The 26,068-nt window shown below is 46.6% G+C and overlaps 1 protein-coding gene across 1 annotated transcript; it reads right to left on the reverse strand.

The window, feature by feature from the left end:
* Positions 1 to 485: 485 nt before the first annotated feature.
* TXNDC5 (thioredoxin domain containing 5) lies at positions 486 to 25,626 on the reverse strand. Its single transcript, XM_070584026.1, has 10 exons — positions 25,301 to 25,626; positions 21,583 to 21,732; positions 16,863 to 16,968; positions 12,428 to 12,524; positions 9,774 to 9,889; positions 7,659 to 7,745; positions 6,900 to 7,043; positions 3,794 to 3,876; positions 1,875 to 2,004; positions 486 to 741 (listed from the first exon to the last, which is right to left on the reverse strand). Exons 1-10 carry the CDS (start codon positions 25,561 to 25,563, stop codon positions 619 to 621), a joined length of 1,299 nt encoding a protein of 432 aa, XP_070440127.1. The 5' UTR covers positions 25,564 to 25,626; the 3' UTR covers positions 486 to 618.
* Between the last annotated feature and the right edge of the window lie 442 nt (positions 25,627 to 26,068).

Here is a 26,068-nt window from a genome sequence, read left to right on the forward strand (position 1 = left end):
GCACGTGTCAAAAGTACCATTGCTCTCATTATGGCTAACCTCTTGTGATGAGAGGTATTCACAGAAACAGAAAATCCAGGAGTGGCTGTGAAGGTATCTTCCAGAGGTGTGTGGGGTTTTTGTTTTGAATCTGCCACGAACTATGGATCAACCACATTATTAATAAGTCAACTGGTGGCCTTCAGATCAGAGGAACGTCAATACTGCCACAGGCCACCTTTCCAGAACTCGTGGGCGGTTCAAAAACTATGCTTTGGATGATGCTTTCACCAGAATCACTCAGGAGCCAAAAACAGTCCAGCAATTTGATTTTCCTCAACTCTATTTTAGTCTCAAAGGAAACCATTTAGATTTCATCAAGAGAAGGTTAAAGGGGACGACAGATCGCCACTGAAAATATTTAGTTTGCAAAGGGATCATGAGTTACATGTTTACTTAGAGAAACTTAATAAAGAGTCTGTTGGCTTAAAAAACACACACACAAAGAAGATACCACAAGTTTAGTACATTCAGCTTTCTGAATAACCACCATTTGAAACTCAGTGACATCCACATGATTTAGCTCCAATACACAGAGTACAGGAGGCCAGGCAGCAGAGGCGACTTCCATCTGGGTTTCTACAGTTCGTCTTTCACCTGGCGCAGAACAAACTGGTGCAAGGATTCGAGGTCTCTACCCCCACTGTGCTCACTGACTTTCTTTCCTCCGCGGAAAAGCAACAATGTGGGATAGCCTCGTACCTTAACAAAAAATAAATAAAACTTTGAAAACAAGTGGTTTAAATCACACACAAATCACTTCTTAAATAAAACCTGAAAAACTCCTACAGTTGTGACCAGGAAAGCCCATGGTTTAAAAACGTATAGACCATTTGAAGAGTACCTGATAGTGCAGAAAGCAGGCGTTAGGGCCATTTATGTACCTTCCAGTCTCAGACTACAAGATCAGTGTCAAAGGAGTGCCTCTACCCTACAGGGGCGCTTCCCAGTCTTTCCCCTGCACACCATCCCCTGGGGATCTGGAGAAAACGCACATTCTAAGCTAGCAGGTCTGGGGTGGGGCCTGAGACTCTGCGTTTCTGAGACGCTCCCTGGTGACACCCAGGCCGCTCTGTGGACCACACTGAGTAGCACCAGGATACTCAAGGATGTAGATTTTTCAGCTGCAACTCACCTCCTTTTTAAGAATTGTAAGCACAAAAGACAAATGGCATCTTCTAGTGATAAGTAAACGATGTCTGTGCTACATGTATTCTCAATCTAATGAGGTAATAAACTCCAGAGGCCTCCAAAGTGTTTTAAGAAAACAACACAGAAGGAAAAATATTAATTACAAATCTTCTAGACTATTAGATTGTGCTAACAGCTCAGAAAGGCGGCCGCAGTTAAAGAAACAACCCGAGCAAAGACCAACTTGTTGGTATGGCCCTTTCAGGAGGAAGGCTATGTTTGAATGTTCCTTCGCTCAGCCATTCTCCTTCAGAACACAGGCTTATGTCTGAAAGAAAAGCCGCTCGGGTGTTTATGACCATCAGCAGGCCAGCTGATTGTTCAGCCAACTGGAATGGCTGTGAGGGTGGGACCCCACTTTCAAGGTTTGAGTCTCAGTTATGCCCAGCCTTACACCCAGATGGCAAGACCTAACCCCCCCGAAATGTGTATAATAGAAGAGAGCCCTTCCTCTGAGAACATCTCTCTTGCTTTTCAAAAGGGAAAAAAAAAAAAAAAACGCAAAAGGACACAAAAAATGCTTTGTTGAGGGGTGAGGGCAGCGTGCGTTATGCTGGCTGAGTGCACAGTGCCATCACAATCCCGCCTGCGGTCCGCCCCAGGACTCAGAGCCCCCATCGGCGTTCTCCTCCACGTGTACCCACCGAGTACTTGCTGCAAACACTCCGCTCAGCAGTGCAGTCCACCTCGGCGATCTTGACTCCTGCCAAACCAGGGAATTCCTTTTTAGAGAGTTCCTCCCAAGTAGGAGCCAGATTCTTACAATGACCACACCTAGGGACACAAGGACAGCTTTGTTGAAGTCTTGGGTTGAGCTCACTCACCTACATTTAGCTGCCAAGCCAAGCCTCGTTTCTTCTTTATGCAGCAGTCAACAATTGCCTAGAAATTTATAAAACATCAAATTCTCCCATTGGGCCAGCTAACTTTTCCTCCTCCTGCATCTCCTCCTCTTCCTCCACCAGACCCAAAAAGGAGTTTAAAGTCAATCCAAAGTAGACTTTCAGATAAGCTGAGAGAAACAAGCTGGTCTAAAATCAAGTTTAGATTTGACACCATTTCCACAATATGGTAAACTGGGCTAACTGGCGTATGAATGCACCCTGAGCAGAAGGAGATGAAGAAGAAACAAAACAGCCTCCAAACAGTTGTTTTCAAAAATCACTTGAATGCCAAAAACATTTTATTTTATTTCTTTCTTTCTTTTTGGAGGAAGATTAGCCCTGAGCTAACATCTGCCGCCAATCCTCCTCTTTTTGCTGAGGAAGACTGGCCCTGAGCTAACATCCATGCCCATCTTCCTCTACTTTATACGTGGGACACCTACCACAGCATGGCTTGCCAAGTGGTGCCATGTCCGCACCTGGGATCTGAACCAGTGAACCCCGGGCCACCAAAGCGGAATGTGCGAACTTAACAGCTGTGCCACTGGGCCAGCCCCCCAAAAACGTTTCAGATTTGATTGCTTATGGTCTCAAAATTTCAAAACACCTTCCAAGCTTCCCTGAAGCTTCAGTGATTTGGTGCGAGCACTGCGGCTTCTACCGAGTTTGTTCACACCTCCCGTCCACCTGTTACTGTGTCCCTTTCCTGACCACCCCCCACCCCACTATATGAACTGCTCCCCTTCAATAAAAAGGGATCTTCTGTCCTCATACTTGATCTATACAGCTTTAGGTTTTTTAAAAAATAGAAAGTAATAGTTTTAAAGGCATCATTTACTAGTGTTTTTATTCTTTAAGGATAAAAACTACACAACTCAGGACTCGTGTGCTCATTAACTTTCACCTCTGCTCTCATGGGTTCTCACGAAGACTTGGAATGAAACACACTGAAGAGCAAAACTGACATGTGGGGACCTCACTGGTTCACGTTTAGAAACAGAACTAACACTCAGCTTTTCCAAATGGATTGTTTTATTCATGGAGACAAAGCGTCCTTCCCATTTCACAGCTGAGGAAACGCAGGTCCCCAGGAGTTAAAGGACACCCAGAGTTACGGTAGTTCACGGTAAGTCTCGAAACCTAGTCTTTGCATCACTTGGTCTCAAACTCTGTGGGTCCATCTCTGCTCTGGGCCCCAAGGACCACGTGGCAGGAAGGTTCCAATAACTGGGTAAGACACTGAATGGCTCTAACAGAAAGCTGAGCTCTAATGTATTTCTCTTTGACACCAAAAAGAGACTACGGAGCTACATCATGATGTTCATGGTTCATTCAACCAAAAAAGCAGCCTATTTGGAAAAGTACACAGCTACCACAAAAGTTAAGTTTTGTATGGCCATCATAATTCTCCTCTATTTTTATGTTTTCTTGAAAGCAGACTGAACCTTAAAATAAATTAACCTCAATCTCCATAAGTAACCGTTTATGATACCATCAAACTTTAACATGTCTAAATATAGGAACATAACTATAACATTCCCTTATTTCCTACAACATAACCTATGTGTAAATGTAATATCTGCCCAATACTGAGCCGGGAGGGTTGGCTGTTGAGTTGGAAAATATGATGGGACTTAGGTGCATTAGGACAAAATAGTTTCTAATTAATAGCCACTTACCATGGAGCATAGAACTTGATGAAGGTTATTCCTTCTGCAATGGTGTCATCGAAGTTATTTTCTGTGAGTGCCAACACAGTGCCCTTCAGGGGAGGGAAAAGCTACAGTTCAAATACATCACTTAGAATAGGGCAGGGCCACGCATTGGGATTGCAGAAATATGTCAATAATCTTTTTACATGCTGTTATGCATGCTCCAAGGTCACACAAAAATACCTACACAGCTTGCATTTCACGAGTTACACAAGAGGGTAGGGCAGCAGCCTCTGAAGGGCAGAGATTCATTCCAGTGTCCAGGGTCCAGGACCTGCAGCCGGGAGGTGGCAGGACACAGTCGTGTGTTCTGCCCCCAGCCAGCCCAGGTGGCTTCAGGTGCAGCTGCTGTCATCCCAGGCGCTGTGGTGTGGACCAGTCAGCTCTGGGGGGCCTGAGCTTGAGTCTACACCTCCCCGGCTCGGAGCCTCCAATACTGCCCAGAGTCCACACACCCACTTCTTGGCCCACGTGAAGTGTGCACTTAGGAACGCTGCCTTTCTCACTGACTCCACCACTCTCCCATCACATGGATTCGTAAAATTACCTTCTCTGTGTAACAGAAAGACTTAGTTACAAAAGCACAGGCCAAGATACATGTCTTACATGTAAGAGGCTTCTATTTGAAATTTAAAGTGAATGTGAAAACTGTTCATCTAAGCTCTGGCTGGAGAATTCAGGGAACGGGGCCACAAGGCAGGCGGCTCTACAGGGATTCTATCTTGACAGTTCTTTGCAGAATTATGTCTATGTGTTTCTCCAAAAATGGACCTGCAACTCTCTCACGAGAGCAAGAACATGGATGATTTATCACGTGGCTGCCTGTACCAGGGCTGCCCCGCTTGAGTCTGGCCTCCAGCACCGTGTGTCAGGCACTTGGCGGCGAAGCGCCAAGGAGGCCATTGTGGAACACTACCATCCTTCTTTATGGCCAGAAACTGGACGCCACGCTCACTGAAAGACCCACTTAATGGTGGAAAACTTTGTTATAAATAGAAACCGCTCTGTGTTTGATGAAAACATCCATAGTATATAATTATACTCAATTTGGGATGACCTTTATAACCACCATGACACACACACTCCTCTAACACATGTGGTCATAACAACTACAAAATCATTTGTTTACTTCTTAAACCAAAACTTTAACACCCAGGCAGTCCCCAACCTACAGGAGTCTAACTGAGGATGGGCCATGGGGGCGAGAAGGCGCATTACTACCCCCACCATGGGAGGATGGGGTCAGTGGTTCTGTTGGTTTTTCTGATTCCAAACAACTGGTGCTCAGGGAGTGATGGCTCCAGCGAGTCATGATCCTAGGTAAATGCTGAGGGGTCGAGAGGTACTGAGGAGGCGTTCACACACACCTGGCTTGCTGCCCTCACCTGAGGAACAAGGGCACACTGCCCCTTCCTTTGTCCCTAGTGTCCCACTGTCCCAGGTAAGAACGTGGCATGCCATGAAGTGTAGCCACGTAAACTGAAGCAGCAATATAAGTATTCTGCATTGGAAGTACGTTGACAAACAGGCCTTACGGTTCTTAGCTAGGAAATCCAAGCATTGTTTTCCTGGGAAAACATTATTTTGACTCCCCTTGAATAATCTCATTTTCATCCATGGCATCAGCATCGGCTTCTACCTAAAGCTGAAGACACATAAACCTACTCATCTAGCGTAGATAGCCTGAGTTAGCTCCAGACTCGTACTGAACTGTCCATTGGACATCTCGACCTTAATATCCCCACTGCCCTGAAAAGCAACATCTTGAAAACTGAACTCATTGCTTTCTTCCCCCAAGTCCTTATCTCACACTTGGTGCCTCTGGCAACCAGATAAGCCAGAAATCTGCTGGTCACCTCACCCCACCATCCTGAGTCCGCTCAGTGGAGGTGGACGCCTTATGCCTGCTTTCTCCTTCTCTCCATCCCCACTGTCACAGCCTTAGTTTGGAGTCCTATCATCTTTTATGGCCTAATACACTAGTTTTCCATCTTTTTCACACATGCTGCTGCTAGTCATCCTAAAATTCAGCTCTGCTTGAAACCCTCCATGGGCTCCCTGTAAATACAGGATAAAGCTCAAAATCCTTGGCTGGCCCACAAGTCCTCTCCTCGCTGGCATCCTGCACTGCACCCCCTGTCCTCCTTCAGCCCATTCCCTCCACCCACTGCGGGCCCGGCCCGGACTGTGCCCGGCTGATCCACACCAGCGTGCCTCTGCGCCCGCCCTTCCTCCAGCAGCCATGCCTTCCCCGCCACGCGTCTCCAGCAAGTACCAGCTTGTCTTGCAGCTAGCTCTTCAGTGACCCTTCTTGCCTATGTGCCCCCAGTCTCTCAAACGACTGTGACCACCCAGCACACACTTCATCTCAGCCCCCATGACACCTGCTTCTATGTGTTCTCATCTGTCTGCCCCATGAGACCCAGCACCCTTCACAGGCAGGAAAATGGTCTTGTTTTTGTTTCCTGGTGGCCTAGGACAGTGCCTGAAACACAGCAAGGGCTTGATAAATGCAGAACAACTGAATCTAAAACCACACACTATCTGAAGGACTGAAGACGGTACTCCCTAAGTCAGACACTGCTGCAACAGATTCGGTACCCCACAGAGATGTGCCTTCGACTTCCAGGGTGTGCGTCGTTTCCACTGGAGACCTTTCAGGGTCCTTTACCACAGGGTGCGAGTAAATGACTGCAGCAACTTATGGAAATGAACAGAAACAGGGGCCCGAGGCGCAGCAGTCAAACTTTCACAGCAAACACCCTCAAGTAAAGTGATGACTGACTCAAACGGGAGAATGTTCTAGAGACAGTGACACCGAACACTCTCAAGATTTGTCTCATATCTATTTCAAGTTTTTAAGAGAAGCTTTTGTTTACGTTTACCCCTTACAAGCATGTAAAAGTAGTTGAAGAAAATGCTCCCTGTTGAAAAGCCAGCCGTAGCCAACCATCTGAATTACTCTGTCCTCTTCCCACACTGTCACTTTGTCCGAAGCATTTGAGGAGAATGCCCTCTGCGGGTGGAGGGCTGTGGGCTGTTTCTGCCCATATGGACTGCAGCAAACACCCACCTGGGCGGCCACGGGCTCGGTGGCTGGCACCGGGGCCTCCGAAGGCTCCACCGTCTCGGGGGCGCCCCTCTCCACGCTCTGGCGCTGCGACTCCACGTATTCTCTCAGCGACTCCAAATCCCGCTTTCCCTTGTACTGATCAATCTGTCCGAGACACGGGCCACACAGATGCACCGCCAAGTCAGAAAGCACTCTGAATCACTCAAACCTCCTCCCGACCCCACTTGCCCTCATAAGACCTCCCATCAGATGTCTTTGCTATGGCTGTGCGAGTTGTGCGACGTCTGCACACTGGGATTTCAATGGGGGAGTACAGATTATAAATGGGATGTTTTGGCTTTGGTGAGAGAACTTCCCATCTCCTTCCTCTGCAGAGCAATAAGGATGAGAGCATGAGAGTCTGGGCGCTGACTTGGTGTTCGGAGACACTACCCACCAGCCAGGAATGGGGGTGCCACACCAGGAGCGAGCCTCAACCCCACTCAAAGGCCGTGATCAGAGCACGGTGACCCTCAGACAGTAGGTCTGGGTTATTCCAGTGATAAACTGAGCCCACTGAAGGGTTTCAAAATAGTATAACAATGGACAGTTTTTCTCAACTACCCAAAGCTTATCAATTAAGGGAAAGACATTTTTGTTCCACAATATGTATGCCTTTAAACCAGGGCCCAAACAATCCACCTGTTACACCACGTGACATCTCAGCCCTCTGTTGTTAAGAGAAACATTTTGTCTCAACACAAAGACCTGAAGACGTACCTTTTTACCATCTCGGAACCAGAGAAGAGTGGGATAGCCACGAACCTGGTTTCCGGAACAGAGCTCGTAGTGCTGTGTACAATCAACCTAAAAATAAAGTCAGAGCACGATCATGTTTCCAGTCAGTTTCCTCAGGAGGCTTCCTGCTAAATGGACTATTGCGCACTTGGTGCTTTAAAAAGAAGGAAATTTCTAAAATTCCCGATCTGTAACATCTCTGCCAGCAAGCTACAGTTTTTGGAGAGACTTTCCTAAAAGCTACCCCAAAATACACTGGAGCTAAGGGAGCAGGCTGACAAGATTTACTCAGAGACGTGATTTAGCTCACTTAAAAAAGCCAATGTTTAGGAAGCATGTTTTCTCTTGAGCAGTTTGTAGATGGAGAAGGGAGCCCAGCCTGCCCTCTGGGGACAGGGAGGCCTGGGTGTCGGTGACAGAGACCCACACTGTCACAGTGCCAGCTCAGAAATTCATCCTCATGTTCAAACTTGCAGAGCTTTAAAACCAAGGAGGAGCAAGTAGTCAATTTTAAACAGGAGAATTTGGCATATAATAAAGATAAAACTGAAAAGATGTCAAATTAAGAGTATATGTCCTTAATTCTATAAGCTCAATTTACCAACAACCACAGCTCTTCAAATTTTTTATTTCATTTAAATCTTCAAAAGATTCTGCTTGTTCAACATTTTCATTAAACATTTTATCCTAAGTCACTTTCTTTTGGATTTTCTACTCGCGTTTAAATCAGCTATGCGGGACTAAGTTGTTTTCCACTATGTCAACAAAGTAGGATAAAAATATCCCTTTAACAGATAAGACTGAAGTCAGAGAGCAGTGAACGTGTTAAACTGAAGCTCAGGACCCTCCACCCAGAGTCTGGGCGGGAGCATCTCTAGGGTCCATGTAACCCAGCCACATGGATGTCCAGAGAGGAAGGGCCACAGCCCGATATTTACACTGTGTCTGCTCATGCCTGCTTCTTCTAGAAGCCTCTACTGACACACTGAAAATAATCTTCCATCAAAGTTCATAAAATAAAGTAAGGATACTAGGAATGGGGAAGATAGAAAAAGAAAATTATTTTATGATTACTTGCATGAAATGTTCAATAAATATAAAATCATTATCATAACACACATGATAGAGCACATTATTGAAAGTGTTGAACAGGCAACAGTGAAAAATCCATTTAACTAACAATAACTACCACAATTTACCAGGCATTTGCTGCATGCCAAGCGCTGTACTAAGCATTTTATTTTCCTCCTCACAACCAGCACACAGTTAGGTCCTGTCTTGGTTTCGCAGAGGGGGAGACTGACGTGTGGAGAAGATGCCCAAGGTGAGCCAGCCAGCTCTAGCTGACTGCCAAGTTTATGCTTTTGACCATCTCACTGTGCTGGGCAGATTATCTTATTAACTCTAGTTCCTGGACATGTAGCATTACTTCTGTATATTAATCAGCCCTCTGGCAAAGTGGAAAATGAGATTTTTATGAAGGAAATCCATGCAGCGATGTCTGGTGGGTGCCAAAGGCTGGACGAGATTAAAAATGCTTGATGGCCCAGGAGTTATTCTGGAGCCACTCTGGATATTTCCAGAAAATCCACTTACACAGAAGTTGTTAGACACCATTTCTGGCTTCCCTGTGTAAAGTGGGGAAAGTTGGAAAGACGCCCAGGCACAGAGCAAGCTGGGGCTCCCCATGGGGAGATCTTCTGCGTGCCTTTGCGAGCACGGAGTGAGGGTCCTTTAGGAAAGAGTCTTGGGTGAGATCAAATGTGGATGGCCTCCAAGTACGTCCAGTGAACATTCTCTAAGGCTCTGCCCCATATCTTTGCAGAAAGGGTTCTGGGGCTGCCAATTCAGAATTGGCCATTGCTTCAAAATAAACAAAGGAGCCAAAACCATAATTTATCTTTAGGCTGTGGAAAAGCCAGCACACTCGAAACCAGGCTGCCATCTGTGAAGGTGAAATGAATTATCAAGTGGCACACTAAATGGAATTAATAAATCAAGTTTGTGACTTTGCACACAGAATGAATAATGGGCTACTCTGCTAATTAATCCAGCCAAAGGCAGTCTATTTCCAGTTTAATAAGGGCTTTCACTTACCTTGCCAATCTTGACAGTTTCGGAATGTTCAAGGCCCAGAGCCAGCTGCTCCCAGGTCGGAGCCAGAGCTTTGCAGTGACCACACCATGGAGCGAAGAACTTGATAAAGTGGTCGCCTTTATTCGAGAGCCAAGGCAGAGAAGGGGAAGAGGGAGTGTAATTTACATCAGACCTAACTAGAGATTGAATGGAAGCACGTGATCTTTGTCCTCTTGCAAAGCTCAGGGCAGTATGAACCCTTTAACTGGTAAAAAGTGATTCTCCATAAAATATGTCTATATCCATGAGTTTGTAACAATCCTCCAAACAAAACCTAGTTTGTTATCTTTGGAGGACAATAGGGAACCAACTCATTATTTGGAAAATTGGCAATAATGGGAAACAATCAGGCATTCATCCTATCTTTCCTATATGAACTGCACCACTAGAAAACCAAGAGATAAATGAGGGCAAGTTTCTCTTGCTGAAAAAAATGAAGACAGGATATTTTACTCCGAATATCAGCATTTGATGACCCTAATGAATCAATGGATCTAGGCAGTGACTGTTGTGGCTACTGACATCACAAAGAGACTTCACTAGCTACGAAGTCTTGCCTGTACCCTCCAAAAACACCAAATGGAAACTGATTATGTCCCTAGATCCAACCACCAATTCACAGGAAATAGAGAAACCAGGGAAATGTGTTCAACCACACCGTGGAGACACAATCAGCAAAGTCCAGACTATGGAGACTCTACAGGTCAAACAACCTGTGTGCTCAGCAAAGAGAATGCAAGGAAGAAAAAGCAATGTTGGCAGAGCACATGGATTAAGAGACATACAAGTCTCTTAAGATGTCTCTAAAGACATACAATAAAAAACACCAAACTATAGTGTTTAGGAATGCACATTTGGGTGATGAACCATAAAGAAAAGCAAGGAGTGGTTTCCATAAAAGTCAGGACAGCGCCCCCTTGAGGGAGGGAGGACTGGAACTTGGATGGCTATGGGGAGGCTGGCAGTTTTATCTCTTGAACTGGACAGTGGTTACGGGGTGACTGCTTTATAACAATTCAATAAGCCCTACATTTGTTCTCTGTATCTGTGTTTTATTTCACAAAATAGAAGGTTTAAAAAACTTAGTATCACTCCCTAAGCTAGGAGAAAAAAAAAATCAGACCCTCGCAATGTCATTGACAGTGACAATGACATTGAAGTATTTTTCTAAGCTGTTCTACCTTTACCAGCCTAGGGCCTGAAAGATGTCAGGCTGAGACCAAGTGAAATCAGGCTGTGGCCAGGGAGAGAACTAACAAATGGCCGCTGAAATGTGACTCAGGCTCAGGGCAGGATGTTGCCACGCCAATGCTCACAGCGGCACCTCATCGTCACGGCAAGGACACATTTGACTGAAATGGCAAAAAACTTGCTTCAAAAAATTAGCAACTGATCTGCAAGGCTGAAGCCATGTGTCTCTGGAAAGGTACGTCGCTAACCTTGTGCTGTGAGGTGGAAACAGGATGTCCAGGAACCTCCTGGAGTATCAGTGGGAAGCTGTAAGAGCAGGAGGCTGCTGTCGCCTTCTGAGGAAAGATGCTCCTGGGAGCAGCCCAAGGCAGCAGCTCTGGACTACAGCCCTTAGCAGTGGCTTGCTTAGGGAGGGACCAGGCTGGGCTTGCAGGAAATGGTCTATAACAAGGGGATTTTGGTGGTACATCCTGCAGGGAGCCCAAGCTAGTCTCAAATTAAAGTCAGTCCCCTGCAGGGGAAAACACCCTGAAGCTCCACCACCAGAGCACCCATACCAACGAAAGAACCACCTTTAACAAAAATGGAAAACGGCTGAAGGCGTCACAGTGAGTTATTTTAGATCTTAGTGTGGTTGGGGGAACACTTATTTACACAGTAAGTGGGGTGGGGTTCGACTCCCAGCAAGCATGAATTTACATAGCCAGATAAAATGTTAAGCCCTTTTTCACAACATTTCCAACCCAGTCTTATGGGAGGATTTCTCCCCATGGGAGCATTTGAGAATGGAGGCCAGCAAGGAAGCTGAACTTGCTTTCAAGTCCTTTATTACCGAGCCCGACTCTTGTGAAACGTGTGAAGAAAGGACTTACATATTATTGACATCAGAAACTGTACACAGATCACTTTGATATTTAGGAGATCATTTTCAAAAAATGAGATGTGGTGCAGAAAAATATTTTAAGTGTAAAAGAACACCTACTCTGATTCACATGTTTTAATGGTCCCACGAAATTCTGGGTTAAACAGGTAAGAGACACTTTTGTTTCTGCCTCATGTCAATAAACATATGATTAACATGAATATAAAGAAACGCTTTCTTATCCAAGGATGCACTGCCAGCTAGTGTACAAATTAAGTGTGCCCATTCTTGATTTGTGAGCTTCCCACACCTAAGGCTTTAGCTCAGCATTAAAACTGGCATTTCTCTAAGGACAGAGACAAAAGGGGGAATACTTTCCAGAGGAGCAGCATTAAACAATGATGTCTTAAAGAGAGAAACTCTGGATAAGTGCCACAGAGGCTGGTCTCCATGAGCCCTCAGGTGGCAGGAAGGAAAAGCCCAGCAAATCAAGGAATAATGGTCAGTGGTTCGAAGAGGTGTGCATCCCCCTGAGAAGGCCCACAAGATTCGCCTGCCATACCTTGCGCGACGTGCAGCTCGAAGTTGCTGGCGGAGAGCTCATACAGCCCCTGCTTGAGCTCGGGAGCTCTGGGTGGGTCTACTTCTGGTGCTGGTGTCTAATAGGAAGAAACAAAACAACAGTCACTGTTAGTCTGTGAAGACACAGTGACACCCATCGAGGAGGTGACCTGCTTCTTTCTAGAACCTTCTGCAGATCTCCTCCCTCACCTGGCCACCTTGAACTGCTGTGGGATGCTGCTCTGTTGAGGGAGGCCAATCAGGAATAGACTTGTTAGGTTCTCTTGACACTTCAGCAATAAGCCCCTCACCAGCCTCACCCTCAACAAATGCTCCAGGACTGACATTTGAGGGCAGCCGGGTGACAGCCGTCCCCACCCCAGCCTGTCCTTTGCTGCCCCCAAACGCAACCAAACACAGCAGACAAACTGAAGGACAGGCCACCCCAAACTAGCACTCGGTCCCGTTCTTTGAAATGTGATCTGAGACTTCACAAATACAAAAAGAAATTCCTCATGGACTGGCTCAGAAGGAAGTGGGACCCAAAGACACGGAAGTAGCAAAACGGACCAGGCCGAGAATGAGAAACTTAAGAGACAGAGGAGGGCCTGGCTACCCTTTATTCACAGAAGTGCTGAGCAGCCCTGTGAAGGAAGGTAAAACTGCGGAGGACTCAGAAAAGGAAGAAGGAGGCAATGAGAAGGGACATGCAGGTAGGTGAAGGGCCACAGAGAACACCACAGGGCAAACATGAGCCATACTGAAAGACAGACTATAATTCACATGACTAAGGGGGACAGAAACACCATGAAGGGGCAAGGAGTAGCTTTTGAAAAGACGATTCTGCCAGTACCTGAGCAGACCCCAATGTGTACAACTATACAGTTACCACAATACTACACAATTCTAAATTTCTCAATTTTTGAAGCCTGAACAGCTGTGGCCTCCAACCAAAGCAACCAGAGCTAAAGAAAAGATCAATGAATCCCCATTTTGCTATAGACATATGGGTGTATATTACTCAATTTTTATCTGGCGGTTCATTTGTCTATTAAAAAGAATACCCAAGTTAAGTCATTAAAAGCTTTAAAAGTGCTGATAGTGCACAGCTGTGCAGAGTTGTAATCACAAGGCACAAAGTTGTCCTTTCTGCTGATGGCTTATCAAAACTTTCAAAGTGCTCGGTACCCACACAAAAAGATGCTGAAGAGAATGATGGCTAAGTAAACAGTCAGTGAGTTCCCATAAGGTGAAACAAAACACTCTATGTCACCCTTTATAAGATGTTCAAAGGCCTTTCAGTATTAAACTGTTCATTTATGGCACCTAGGGGGCACTATCACTTCCTGTGCTCTGTGACAGACACCAGAGTGGTCCCCACCATCATGGGAACACTACAGTATACCACAGAAATGGGCACATTATCACCCTGCTGGTGATGCTGTGAGCTTACAGATTCTTAAGAAAGCAATCTGGCAATATACACCAAGAGCCATAAAAATGGTCTTGGTTTCTTTTTTTGTCTTGCAATTTTATGTCTGGGAATATATTCTAAAAACATCACTCAAAACTAGGAAAAAAAAGTCTTTACAAAAATAAACATGTTTCTCATAGCATTTCTGATGACAGAAAAACTAAATAACCTAAATATCCATTAACGGAAAACAGTTGAATTATGGCAAATCCACATGATAATATAAAATGTGATCAATATAAAGATAATTAAAAATATCATTAGTGAAATAAACCACGTTTATATGATTATAACTGTTTTAAGAAAAAAATACAGAAGCAAACATGGAAATATAAAAACTGGGGTAGGATGTAACAAACAACAGGTTTTCTTTTCTTTGAGTATCTTTAATATTGCCATAACACTAGGGTGAAAAATCTAAATTTATCCTGTTGAAACATAAAAATGTATATATTAAATTACTTAGGTACAAACACAGATGAAGAACTTTTTTTAAAAAGTTTTCACTTAAAAGAAAAAGCAAAGTTGAATTTCATACACTGCTGGTGGGGGAATGCAAACTGGCGCAGCCACTATGGAAAACAGTACGGAGATTTCTCAAAAAATTAAAAACAGAAATACCATATGACCCAGCCATCCCACTACTGGATATTTATCCAAAGAACTTGAAGTCAACAATTCAAAGAGACTTATGCACCCCTATGTTCACTGCAGCATTACTCACAATAGCCAAGAAGTGGAAGCAACCCAAGTGCCCATCAAATGATGAATGGATAAAGAAGTGGTATATATATACAATGGAATACTACTCAGCCAGAAAAAAGACAAAAGCGTCCCATTTGCAACACAGGTGGACCTTGAGAGTATTACGTTAAGCAAAACAAGCCAGACAGAGAACGACAAACACCACATGATTTCACTCATATGTGGAAGATAAACAAACATATGGACAAAGAGAACAGATTAGTGGTTACTAAGGGAAAGGGGGCATAAGGGGTGAAGGGGCACATTTATATGGCAACTGACAAACAATAATGTACAACTGAAATTTCACAATGTTGTAAACTATTATGACCTCAATAAAATAATAAAAAAATAAATAAAAAGCAAAGTTCAAATTGAGGAGAATTTTCGGTTTGCAGTATAAAGTTTGAATATGTGAACTTTTCTATAATAAGGCACATTGCCACTGTTTCTGGAATCTATCTGCGATCGCTAGTGCTCTGAGGACCTGGTTCTGGGGTGGTGCCAGATGGATGCCACGTGGCCATGCTGAGCCTAGGCGTGGCCTCACAGTCCTTCTGGGCCTGCACTTTCAGCCACCACTCCCCCGAAGGGAACTCTGCCTACAAGATGAAGTCTTTCCGCCATCCTGATACTGGCTGCTGGTTTCTTGAATAGTCATCACAGAAGCCTGGCTTTTTTGGTGAAAAGTTTATTTGAAAAGTTTTTTTGACACTATTAATTCCTCTCTAAAATTGGCTTCCTCTCATCAGAGAACATTTTCACAAAGGAAGCGATTTGAAGTTTAAATCTATATGAAAGTTACACCTGCTCATCTAGCCTTCTTGTCATGACAAAGATGCAAATTGACTCTCCGAGAGGTTTGTGGTTTTCCCTATTACCTAAAATTAGACGAGTCTCTGCTCAGCACTTACTCAACACCACAGCCCAGCATTCTCCGCCACACAGTAGAGACTTTTTAACACGTGAGCTAAAGTAGCACTTAGGGAGCAGCTGGGTTTCTGCTTAGCTGTGACATCTACACAGATGTGGGGGAGAGGTGGAGGACCACAGACACCCTGGAAAATGTCACCAATAGCAGCAGAGCGCCCCCAAAGCTCCTGGAACTGCACAGGAGCACAGACAACCTTCAAATCAGCGGATGCCGACCGGATGCAATAAAGCCGTCTTAGTTATGCTTTAAACTGAAATTACATTTAGAAACTTCAGATGCTCATAATGTTTCATCAGCAATGTACAGCATGGAAACCCTGGCCATCTTTCCAGTCCCTCACCAACATAACACCACAATCAAAGTCCACTTTGCCCCTCGGAGCCTGAGCATTCAGCACTAATCAGAAAGCACCACACATGAGAGGATGCTTAATGAATGGTTTACCACCAGAATGATTTACAACAAAATTAAGACTCCCAACCTAATTGGAGACGGGGAGGATTATAAATTTTTCTTAGTAAGTAACATTCTTCAAACAGCTATGTCTTTAAAAAATATCTCAGAAATCACAGTTTCCACAATTTCCTGATATTACCCTTAGCGTAGGGAGGCATATGAAAACACTAACAGTATTAAGGGCATTAAATTATGTTATCAGCAAAGCCAGTTAGGACCTTGGGGACTAAGGGTTGAGAAGAAAAGGAAAGATTCACACTGTAGGTATAGCTGGCAGGAGGTAAGAGCAAGCTGGTAGCTGGGGCCAAAGCTGGCCTGGACTGGATATTCTGGCTTAGGCCTGGCCCCAACCCCAGCTGGCCAAGGCTCAAGTTCTGGTGCTAAGAAATTACTGTTACTTGTATTACAGATGAGAGTGGCATAGAAGTAAATTTCATATCATGTGTATTTTACCACAATAAAAAAAAAAATTGAGAAGGAAAGTTAATCTTTACTTATGTTGTCAATAAGTTTTAAAAAAGTAAAAAGTTGCTTTAAAATGGCAGCCTTGGGGTTGGCCTGGTGGCATAGTGGTTAAGTTCGCGTGCTCCACTTCGGAGGCCTGGGGTTCATGGGTTCAGATCCTGGGCAGGGACCTACACACCGCTCATCAAGCCACGCTGTGGTGCCCCACATACCAAACAGAGGAAGACTGGCAACAGCTGTTAGCTCAGGGCCAAGCTTCCTCACACACAAGAAAAGGTAGCCTTAATGTTCCAGCTGCACTGGCCTCTTTATTGCCCCGAATGTAGGAAGAAAGAGAGGGAGCGAGGCTTTCTGTGGACTCACGGCAGGTTCCTCGTTCAGTGTCTGCAGCATCCAGTTTTCCAGTGTCTGGAAGTCCCGAGGACCCTGGTACTTCACAGCTTCTTGGCCGGGCTTGAAAAACTTCAAGCTGAAAGAGTATCAAAGGATTAGATGGAGCAGACTGTTAAAGCACTTCCACTGCTCTGAGGGGAGAGCACTGTCCTTGCAGGCAGCAGAGTCACTCAGGGGAACAGTCAGAAGATGGGCTGTCAGTGAGCGGCAGCCAGGCACGCATCTGCCACTCTCTGAAAAAACTGGAAAAAGAAAGAAAAACAATGTTCCAAGAAAGAATATATTCACTTAGTCCTAAACTTTTAAAAGTTTCTTATTTTATTCAAGAAAAGTAAAGCTGAGGTGAACACATCTGCCTAATGCTGTGAATTCCACCCTAGGCTCCCAGCGCTCAGCCTGCAGAGCTCTGAAGCTCACCCTGCCAAGTCCTTGTCATCCTTCCCAGCCTCCAGGAGTTCTTATGTTCTGCATTTGTTTTCCTAAAAAATTAGAACTGTAGTAGAAATAGCATAGTTTTGCAATAAGTGCATTTCCAGGCTACCTTGTCAGCTATTCGGCTCTTACAAAGCTCGAATATCCAGGTATGGTGAGAATTCAAGTTTCCAGCGATAAGAACAACTGTGACATTGGTCTGTTAACTTCCCCACAGAGAAGGAATCTTTCCTTCCTGCTACATATAGTAGCCTCTGAGGGCATCTGCAGATAGGCTATGGAGTGCTTCCTTCAGTGGTGAGCAAAAGTCATCATCAGAGGCCAAAATGAACACGTCCAGATTCTGCATCATTCCACTGGTAACGAGAAAACATAGTCTAGATAAAGCTTAACTGAAAGTGTCAAGGAATGGGGGATGGGGGTGGAAATACAACTATTGACAAAACAAAAGAAATACAGGCCAGCATTCTCTGGCAAGCATACTCAGCTAAAATGCCCCCGACACTGCTACAGCACGTAGTTCGTGGATTTTGTTAGCAGATACCCAGTGTGCAGATTCAAGATGGAAGACGTCAAGATATGCAGAAATCAGAACTGGGGGTTTGAATAGCTTACTCTTCAAAGGCCTTAAAATGAAGTTTCATAGCAATATGAGAAAACCAACACATTGGCTGGAGTAGGCATTTAAATTAATTTAAACTAAAACGGGCTTACTGGCCTTTCCCAGAAACTACGATACTGCGAGGGACTTACACGACATCCCTAATGTGCCTCCAGTGACGAATATATGCTCTGCTTCTTCAGTAGCTTATACTTTTATAACCATAACAAAAAGCCAAAATCCAAATAGATTTGGCCAGTACGCCCGTTACTTCATGAAGTTTAACACTTTAAGCAACTCCAAAGCATGAGCTCGCAATTCTGAATGCACGCACCCACCCTGGGACCTCAGCAGGCTCTGGAAATGCATGTTCTGCCCACAGAGAACAGAGGACGGCTACTGCACTTCTCCACTGCCCCTCTCTCCTCCCAGCGCCTCCCTCCTCCACAGTGCTTCAGGACGGAAGACAGGGGATCCTCCAGTCAGCAAGGACCAGCGTCACCAAACTCATTCCCCACTTCTTTACTAACGTTAAAACACAGTAAGACCTAACCTGTGATTTTTCTCTGATTTGGTGTGCATTGAGCAAAACAAAAACAAACCTTTTTTTTAACCTCTTCTTGTTGCTGGACTGAAAATCTTCCTAACCTGCCCAAGCCTGAGATTCCTCCTCAAGTGCACGGCGCCTAGGGACAGAATCAGAGCTTCCTTTGCAGAACTCTCTCTCTGTCCAGGCACCTGACTGCAATTCTCGCTGCAGATGGAGCTGAAGGAGGCTGTGAAGAGTGGGCCACAGGTGCGGCCCCAAACCTGCCTGACATTAGCAAACCTTCACATGGGTGTTTATTTTTCCCGGGGATCTGTCTCTTTCAAGGAGACAGCCGGGGAGAAAATCCCATTTATGGGTCACTATGCAAAACAATGTGATGAAAGCTCTACTACTATGGATGAGATGGTGATATGGGTTGAATTGTGTCCCCCAAAACAAGTCCTAACCCACGGAACCTAGAATGTGACCTTACTTAGAAATAGGATCTTTATAGAAGTAATCAAGTTAAAAGGTTATATGAGGGTGGACGCTAATGCAATATGACTCATGTCCTTATAAAAAGGGGGAATTTGGACACAGAGAGAGACATGTACACAGGGAGAAGGCCATGTGAAGATGGAAGACTGGAGATGCATCTACAAGACAAGGAGCACCAGAGACTGCCAGCAAACCCCCAGAAGCCAGGAAGAGGTAAGGAAGGACTCCCTGGCAGGTTTCAGAGGGAGCACCGGTCTGCGACGCCTTGATTTCGGGCTTCTGGCCTCCAGCACCGTGAGACGATATTCAGTCACCAGGTTGTGGTACTTGGTTACGGCAGCCCAAGGAGACCCCCTTCAGCCTGCCCCTGCTCACATTTTCCCAGAGGATAAAGATTCTTTACTGGCTCAACAGGAAGATCTCGAAACATTTTTCTGGGCACAGTCAGCCACCTCTCAGGGCCTGGGAACCTGAACTCCCTCCCTCTCCAATCGTTTCTTCCAGGTATAGGTGCCAGGCAAGAATGACATAAAAGCTAACAGACTAACACACCCGCACTCAGGCATTTACATTCACTATCTGATTCAGGCCTCGCAACGTCCCTATGAAATGGGTGCTATTTTAGAGGCAATGAACGCACATGGGGTAAATCCAGGACTGCCCCAATGCAACTACATTTTATGCAGCACACTCCACCTCCGCATTCTGTGAAAAAATCTGTCCTCGGCACCTGTGCAGTGCTGTGATGGTCACGAAGCTTCTTTCCCAAACCTTGTTCAGTGTGGTATAAGCTCATGTTAGTTCCTTTTAACAATTCAAAACCAGAGCATGGTTTTCTTGGGGATTATATCTTCTAAATAAAAATCAGGACACATGATCCAACGTGGATCTTTTCAAATCTGTGAATAGCACCTGTGGAGCAACTGATGTTGCAGCCTGACAGTGCCTACGACCAGCTCCAGGTGGAACCCTCTACTCCCCTCTCAGATGGCCCCGAACACGTGCCCTCTCAACCCCATTACAGGTCCTACACCTTCCCTGTGGTATGGTTTGTGGTGTACACAGCCACAAGGCCACACACAGCCAGGTGTCTAAGAGTAGACACCATGGCCAACCCTCTCTGTCGGCTCTGCACCTTGAAAGTAATAAGCTCGCAACAGGTGAGCATCTTTCTCCTCACCTGGTCCCACTACTCACTGACGCTCCTTTGGGATGCTCTTCATCCAAGCAGAGTTTACTTTAAAAGCAATGCTAGGAAGCATAGGATGGTGATGCCAATACGTAGGTACACAGAGTAGGAAATTTTCTCTCTATTAATCTGATTTGATGTAGACTTGAATTATGGCACTTAGATTAGCAAGCAATCACCAAAGACTAGGAATTCCTGAGTCTTTTAGGGAAAGGCCAAATTTCCTAATGTTGGGGGGAACTTATACATTTATTGGGTATGCTCAGATCAGTGTTTGCACATGTTATTTCATACAACAATGTCACGGGGCAGTGGGGTGGGTGGGTGGGCATCATCATCCTACTTTAGACTCAGAGGTTAAAACAATGTGACCAGAGCTGCCTGATAAGTAAATGGTAGAACTGGGATCCAAACCATGGCTTCCGGGTTCAAGCCTAGAGCTCTTTCCACTTTTCCATGCTGCCTCTCAGGTCTGAAGATAGGCTCAGGTTTTATAAAGAATTGACTTCATCCATCAATTTGAACAGACATTTCAGGAGATGCAGGGGCCAACCCTTCCCCCACATCCTTCTGGAAACAGCATCTTCCTTTTTTTTTGGAGAATGGCTCTTTCCTCCAACACGTGCCATGTGGTCTGAATGGGGCTACCATCTTCCTATAAGATGCTGCCTCTCTGGCCGCAGAGACTGTTCCTGGAATGAACACTCCATCCAAGCTGGGCCAGTCAGTGGTGGGCCCAAGTCAACCACGGCAACAGAGAGATGCAGAACCAGAAAGTTAAGTCACCTTAAGGGGGGTGCAATAAAAACAGGCCTCCAGACTCCTGGAGCTGAGTCTCAGAGCTTCCCCACAGCCTTCTAATTAATCTCCTCTTTGTTTATTAAGCCAGTTTCAGTTTCTGCTTCTTAAAACCAAAAAACTCTGAACTGTCAAGGGAGTAAGTAGTAATCCTTGTCAGAACTGCCATACTCCAAGGGTTTGTCACCTTCCTTTCCAACAGAAACAGCCCTTGTGCTGTTCACATGGGAAATGACTCTAGGAAGGATGCTTAATAGAATGGCCAAAAATTCAAACTAAAATTGATGACAAAGTCTGTGCTTGTTGTTTAAATGTACTTGTGAATGTCAAACGTGACAGGACCTCATGGAGACCACCATCTTTGTCTCACAAACCCATTCTCTTATAAATAGGAAAACCCAACACTGATTAATTAAAGGCTTTTTCCAAACAAGGTACAAAAATGCATCTAATATAGACAGCGTTAAACATAATCCTTCTCTAACAACAGGACGGCGTGCTTAAATTTAGCATCTGCTCACTCCTCAGAACTACAAAGGAAGCTACTGAAAGTTCAACTTGGACTTTCTCTGGCTGAATGCAGCTGGCAAAAAGATGTGGAAAACCTGGAACTATATGAGAAAGGCGCCCCCTTCCCACTTACGTGGGGTATCCTCGCACCCCCTGGGCCGAGCACACGTCCGAGTCAGCCGTGCAGTCTACTTTCGCCACGTAGACCTTGGCATCTTCCATGCTGTTGTACTTGTCTCCTAGGTCGTTCCAAGTAGGCTGCAACCGTTGGCAGTGTCCACACCTGCAACAAGGTGAGAATAAGTAGCATCCTGAGTGCCGGTCAGAGGGTGCTCGACCCACCTCTTCAGCCATCTCCATAGGGCAGTGGGACTGTCTGGTCCTTTCTTTACACTGTGGTAGAGACGGACAGCTCACAGTCACTACAGAACATCGCTCCCCTGCTTAACACCCTCCAGAAAGTCACTGCATTATTCTCAGCATGAAATCAAAACTTAGCAAGGTATTGCTCCAGATCCTCCTTGATCTGGCCCCTGCTCACCTCCCATTTGACTTCTAAACACCAGCTCTCTCCTCCACTTGCAGTCTACCCCTGAGCCATGCCGCAACACCTGCAGTTTTCTGAAAGGGCCATAGCTTGGCTCACCCCTGGGAATCAGTATTTACTGTTTCTCTGACACTTCCTCCCTAAAGCCACCGGCTAATTCCCACTTGCCCTTCAGTTTAGTTTGGTGTCACTTCTTCCAAGAAGTCTGCCCTGACTCCCCAGGCTGTTTAGTGCCCATTCTCTTCTCCTCCTCTTCTGGAACACTCCCGTTTTCCCTATTATGCAGCAGCTTAGCAATTCTTGGTATAATTGCTCCTTCACATTTAGTCGGGTCTCCTCTACTACATAACCAAGTATCCGCAAATACAGGCAACTTCAAAATTAAATCACTTCTGCATTTTCTCCAATGAGAAGCTTAAAAAACAGTCTGTAGCCACCCAAACTTTTAAATTTGATATAATCACATGTATACTTATAATACTCATTGTATACATTTAATTATACATAAACATCTTAAAATCATCTATCATTTAAAATATTAACTTAGAAGTATTGCTTCTTGCTACTCTTCACATTTCTTAACAGCAACAGCAACTTTCCCGTCGCTAAATCTACTTTTTGAGCCATATAGGTGATCATCTTCTTTAATTGTCAGCTGTCCGTAGTGCCATATTTTAATTCTGTATAAGCCAATATCAGAAACTTTATCCCAAGCTTCAAGTATGGTTACACAGCATTATGGCACATGGGCTTTTTTCATTCATCTAATAAGTGTGTATTTATGATGTCTACAGTGTAACTGCTTGCTCTACTGCTTTTTAAAGTGTTTAAAATGCTTTCTTACAAAATAATCTCTCAATAAAATCAGTGTTAAATCTCTTTGCCTCTTTTCTTTTCTGACAGGTGACTTCAACAATGAGCATCGAAAGGTAGCACTGAAGAAGTCTGCTTCAAGCTAATGTGTCTTCCCTAAGCAGCACTTTCTTGCCCAGCTAAGAGAACCCCTGCTTTATAAGAAACTCAAATATAGTATGATTCCCTCTTCTCTGCAAGATAAGTGTGAAGGAAAAGCAGAGATATATTTAAGTATATATGGTACATGTGTCAAGAAAATAAGCACTGCCCTTTTTATAACTGTATTCTCAGTACCCAGGACAGGCTGGCACATAACAAGTGCCTGGCAATTTCTCAGTGATGGATCCATAGGTGCCATGGAGTCGGTACTTCTGGTTTGGGACCCCTGTGGCTACAGCACCAACCTCTGAGACAGCAGCTGCATTCAGACGGCAGTGTGTGGCCATGTGCGAGAGCAAAGCCACTTGATCCTCCCAAGGAGGCAGCCCCAACCTTGACCTCATTATCACAAGGTTCAGTGTGACCCACAAACTGGCCATACACAATCTGTGACCTGATTGATAGTGGCAGGAAATCTACAGCTTACATCTGCCAAGGTCAGAGCAAAAACACACAGATCAATGTTTTCATTACACAGTGCCCCTGTCCCCAAATCCAACATTCCATAGAGAATGAAACTGGAAAGAGACGGGAGGGCAGTCCACAGCATATTCCATCTGAGTTCCAATCTGCTCTTAAAGTCTACCTTTTAAACGCCATCATAGAAACCTTCACATCTCTACTGAAACATCTTGTGGTAGACTATTAAGAAGCAAACGAAAACTTTAAAAGTTACTTTTTTCTGGGAGTATAAAAGTCTATAAGCCACATCAATGAAAATGAATTTACTTAATGCCGAGAGCCTAGGGTTTCCAGGCTTCTCTCCCACTCAGGCCAGGACTGGCTGGTGATCATTAGAGACTCCAAAATTACAACTCCATTGGCAATGCATGGACTTATGTCTACATGTCAATTTTTCCTTAAAAAAAATAAAGACGACAATCCATGGACAGATTTATTCCACTGGAACAGGCTCCAATTAAGTAGTGTATTTAATTGGAATAGTTACTCTGGGAATACTCCTTCACAGAGTAACTATTAATATTGAAGGACTATTTCATGCTACAAAGTATTTTCTATACCACTGGTAGTTCTAAAAATTCAAGTCAGCTGGTTCTTGGGAACTTGAAACACAACGTATCCCACAGATACATTGTTGATGAATGACAGTTATGAGCCAGGCCAGCCCAAAAAAGTTGATTTAACTTCAAATGAACTGAAACACAGTAATAGCCTGAACACTGGGTTAAAAGAAAAAAGTTTCCTCCACTTTGACAGGCACATTTTCTGAACAGGCCGGTCTTCTTGGGCATCTTCTCTCTACTACTTCCTACATCCCTTGCCCACACCTCAGCGAGCCTCTGGCCTGCTCTGGGGAAGAATGCAAAATTCTGCGATCTGCCTTGCGCCCTAAAACTGGCTTTCTGCTCTGCCCCGTAAGAACTTCCCTTCATGGGGCATCTAGGCCCTGGAAGGAAAGCACTACCTGCGCTTGTGAGAATGACAGGAAGTCCTCCTGTAGGACAAGTCCGAGGCAGGGGTCTCGGGGGTTGGCACCAAGGCCCACACCAAAGCCCCCACTCGAGAACCAAGGCAGGGCGTGCCGTCTGTTCAACGTGGTGACTTTTCCCACCTCACTTTCTAGATGACCAGGCCCAAGAGAGGGGAGGGGAGGAGGTGCCAGAGGACAGCCTTGAGTTGAGAGGGCTCGTGGGCTCCTGTCACCCAGAGCACAGCGCCCCATCCACTCCGAGGGATCCCAAGAATTCGCAGTGTTTTCCTTCCCGGGGTAGCACAGGAACCCCCTTCTGCCCGGCCCACCTCTTCCCCCCCTCATGAACACACAAAGTGGGAAGTCACCCCTTCGTGAGTCCCTAGTTTTCAATGAAACCCTCGTGCAGCGGCTGTGCCCTGCGGCGAGTGGAAAGTATCGGTGGCCGGACCTCGTCGCCAGCGGCCGCGTGGCCCCCCGGGTCCCGGGCGCACCGGCAGGCCGCCGGCTCGGGCCGGCGCAGGAAGTTTGGGGGGGGGCAGGGACCCAGGTGGCTCCGGGGCTCCCAGCAGCCCCCAAGGACGACCGGCCCGCCTCCCCCTCCCGCAGCGCAGGGACCCGGGGCGGAGGGGCGGCCCTTCCCGGCGCTCCCCTCGGGGCCCGCCCCCTCCCGCGCCGCCCGGCCTTCCTCGCGCCACGTCAGCGGGAGCGCCCGGCCCGCGCGGCCCCGGCCCCGGCCCCTTCCCGGCCCGCCGGCCCCGAGCGCGCACGCGCCCCAGGCCCCTCCGGCCACCGCCGGCGCGCGGAGCGGGGGGCTGGGCCGGGGCCGGAGCCGGGGAGCGCGGCGCGGCCAGTTACCAGGGCGCGAAGAACATGACGAAGTGCGCGGCGCTCTGGATCCCGTGCGTGAACATTTCGGCCGTGTACAGGTGCTTGGCGTGCGGGTCCTGCCCGTCCCCGCCGTCGGCCGCGGGGGGCCCGTCCGCCGCCCCCGGCTCCTGGGCCCAGGCGCCCCCGCGCCCGCCGCCGCCATCGCCCCGCAGCAGCAGCAGCAGCAGCAGCGCGGCTAAGGCCAGCGGCCGGGGCAGCGGCCGGAGGAGGCGTCCGGGGCGCGCGGACATCGCGGCGGGGCTGGGCGCGCTCTCGCCCGGCGGCCGGTCCCCTCGGCGGCGCCGGCTGCCGCCGCCCCGCCCTGGCCCGCCCCCGGCCCCGCCCGCGCTCCGCCCCGCGCCGCGCGCGCCCGCTCCCCGCCGGCCTGAGTCCGCGCGCGCCCGCAGCCCCGGCCGGGGACCCGGAGAGTGAGCGGGTCCTGACCCGGACGGCCTTCCGTGCCTGACCTCCAGCGCCTCCCGGGACGGTTCCGGTTAATCCCGCGGGGCCCCTGCGCCTCCCCAAAGCCCGGCAGGGCCCCTCTGCCCAGAGCAAGGGTGACTATTGCAGGATCGGAGAGGCCAGGCCGGGAAGACACGGAGGGGATTCAGCCTCGCCGAATCTCAGCACGCGCAAAGACCCCGCGATTTCAGGCAAAAGCAAGAAAAGGGCTGCGGTCAGCAGAATGTAGGAAATTGAACGAAAGTGGGTGGAGTTTGCACCTGAATGAGTCAAATTCTTGGACAGACCTCAACT

Source organism: Equus przewalskii, chromosome 19 (assembly GCF_037783145.1).
Source record: "Equus przewalskii isolate Varuska chromosome 19, EquPr2, whole genome shotgun sequence".
Taxonomy (NCBI): Eukaryota; Metazoa; Chordata; class Mammalia; order Perissodactyla; family Equidae; genus Equus; species Equus przewalskii.

Excerpts from the sequence above, each read along its gene's own strand:
- TXNDC5 (XM_070584026.1), bottom strand. The coding sequence starts at position 25,563 with ATGTCCGCGCGCCCCGGACGCCTCCTCCGGCCGCTGCCCCGGCCGCTG. Across the intron at positions 12,525-16,862 it reads CACTGAACGAGGAACCTGCC|ACACCAGCACCAGAAGTAGA; the intron begins GTGAGTCCACAG and ends TCTTCCTATTAG. Across the intron at positions 7,044-7,658 it reads GGTTCCGAGATGGTAAAAAG|ATTGATCAGTACAAGGGAAA; the intron begins GTACGTCTTCAG and ends TGTCTCGGACAG.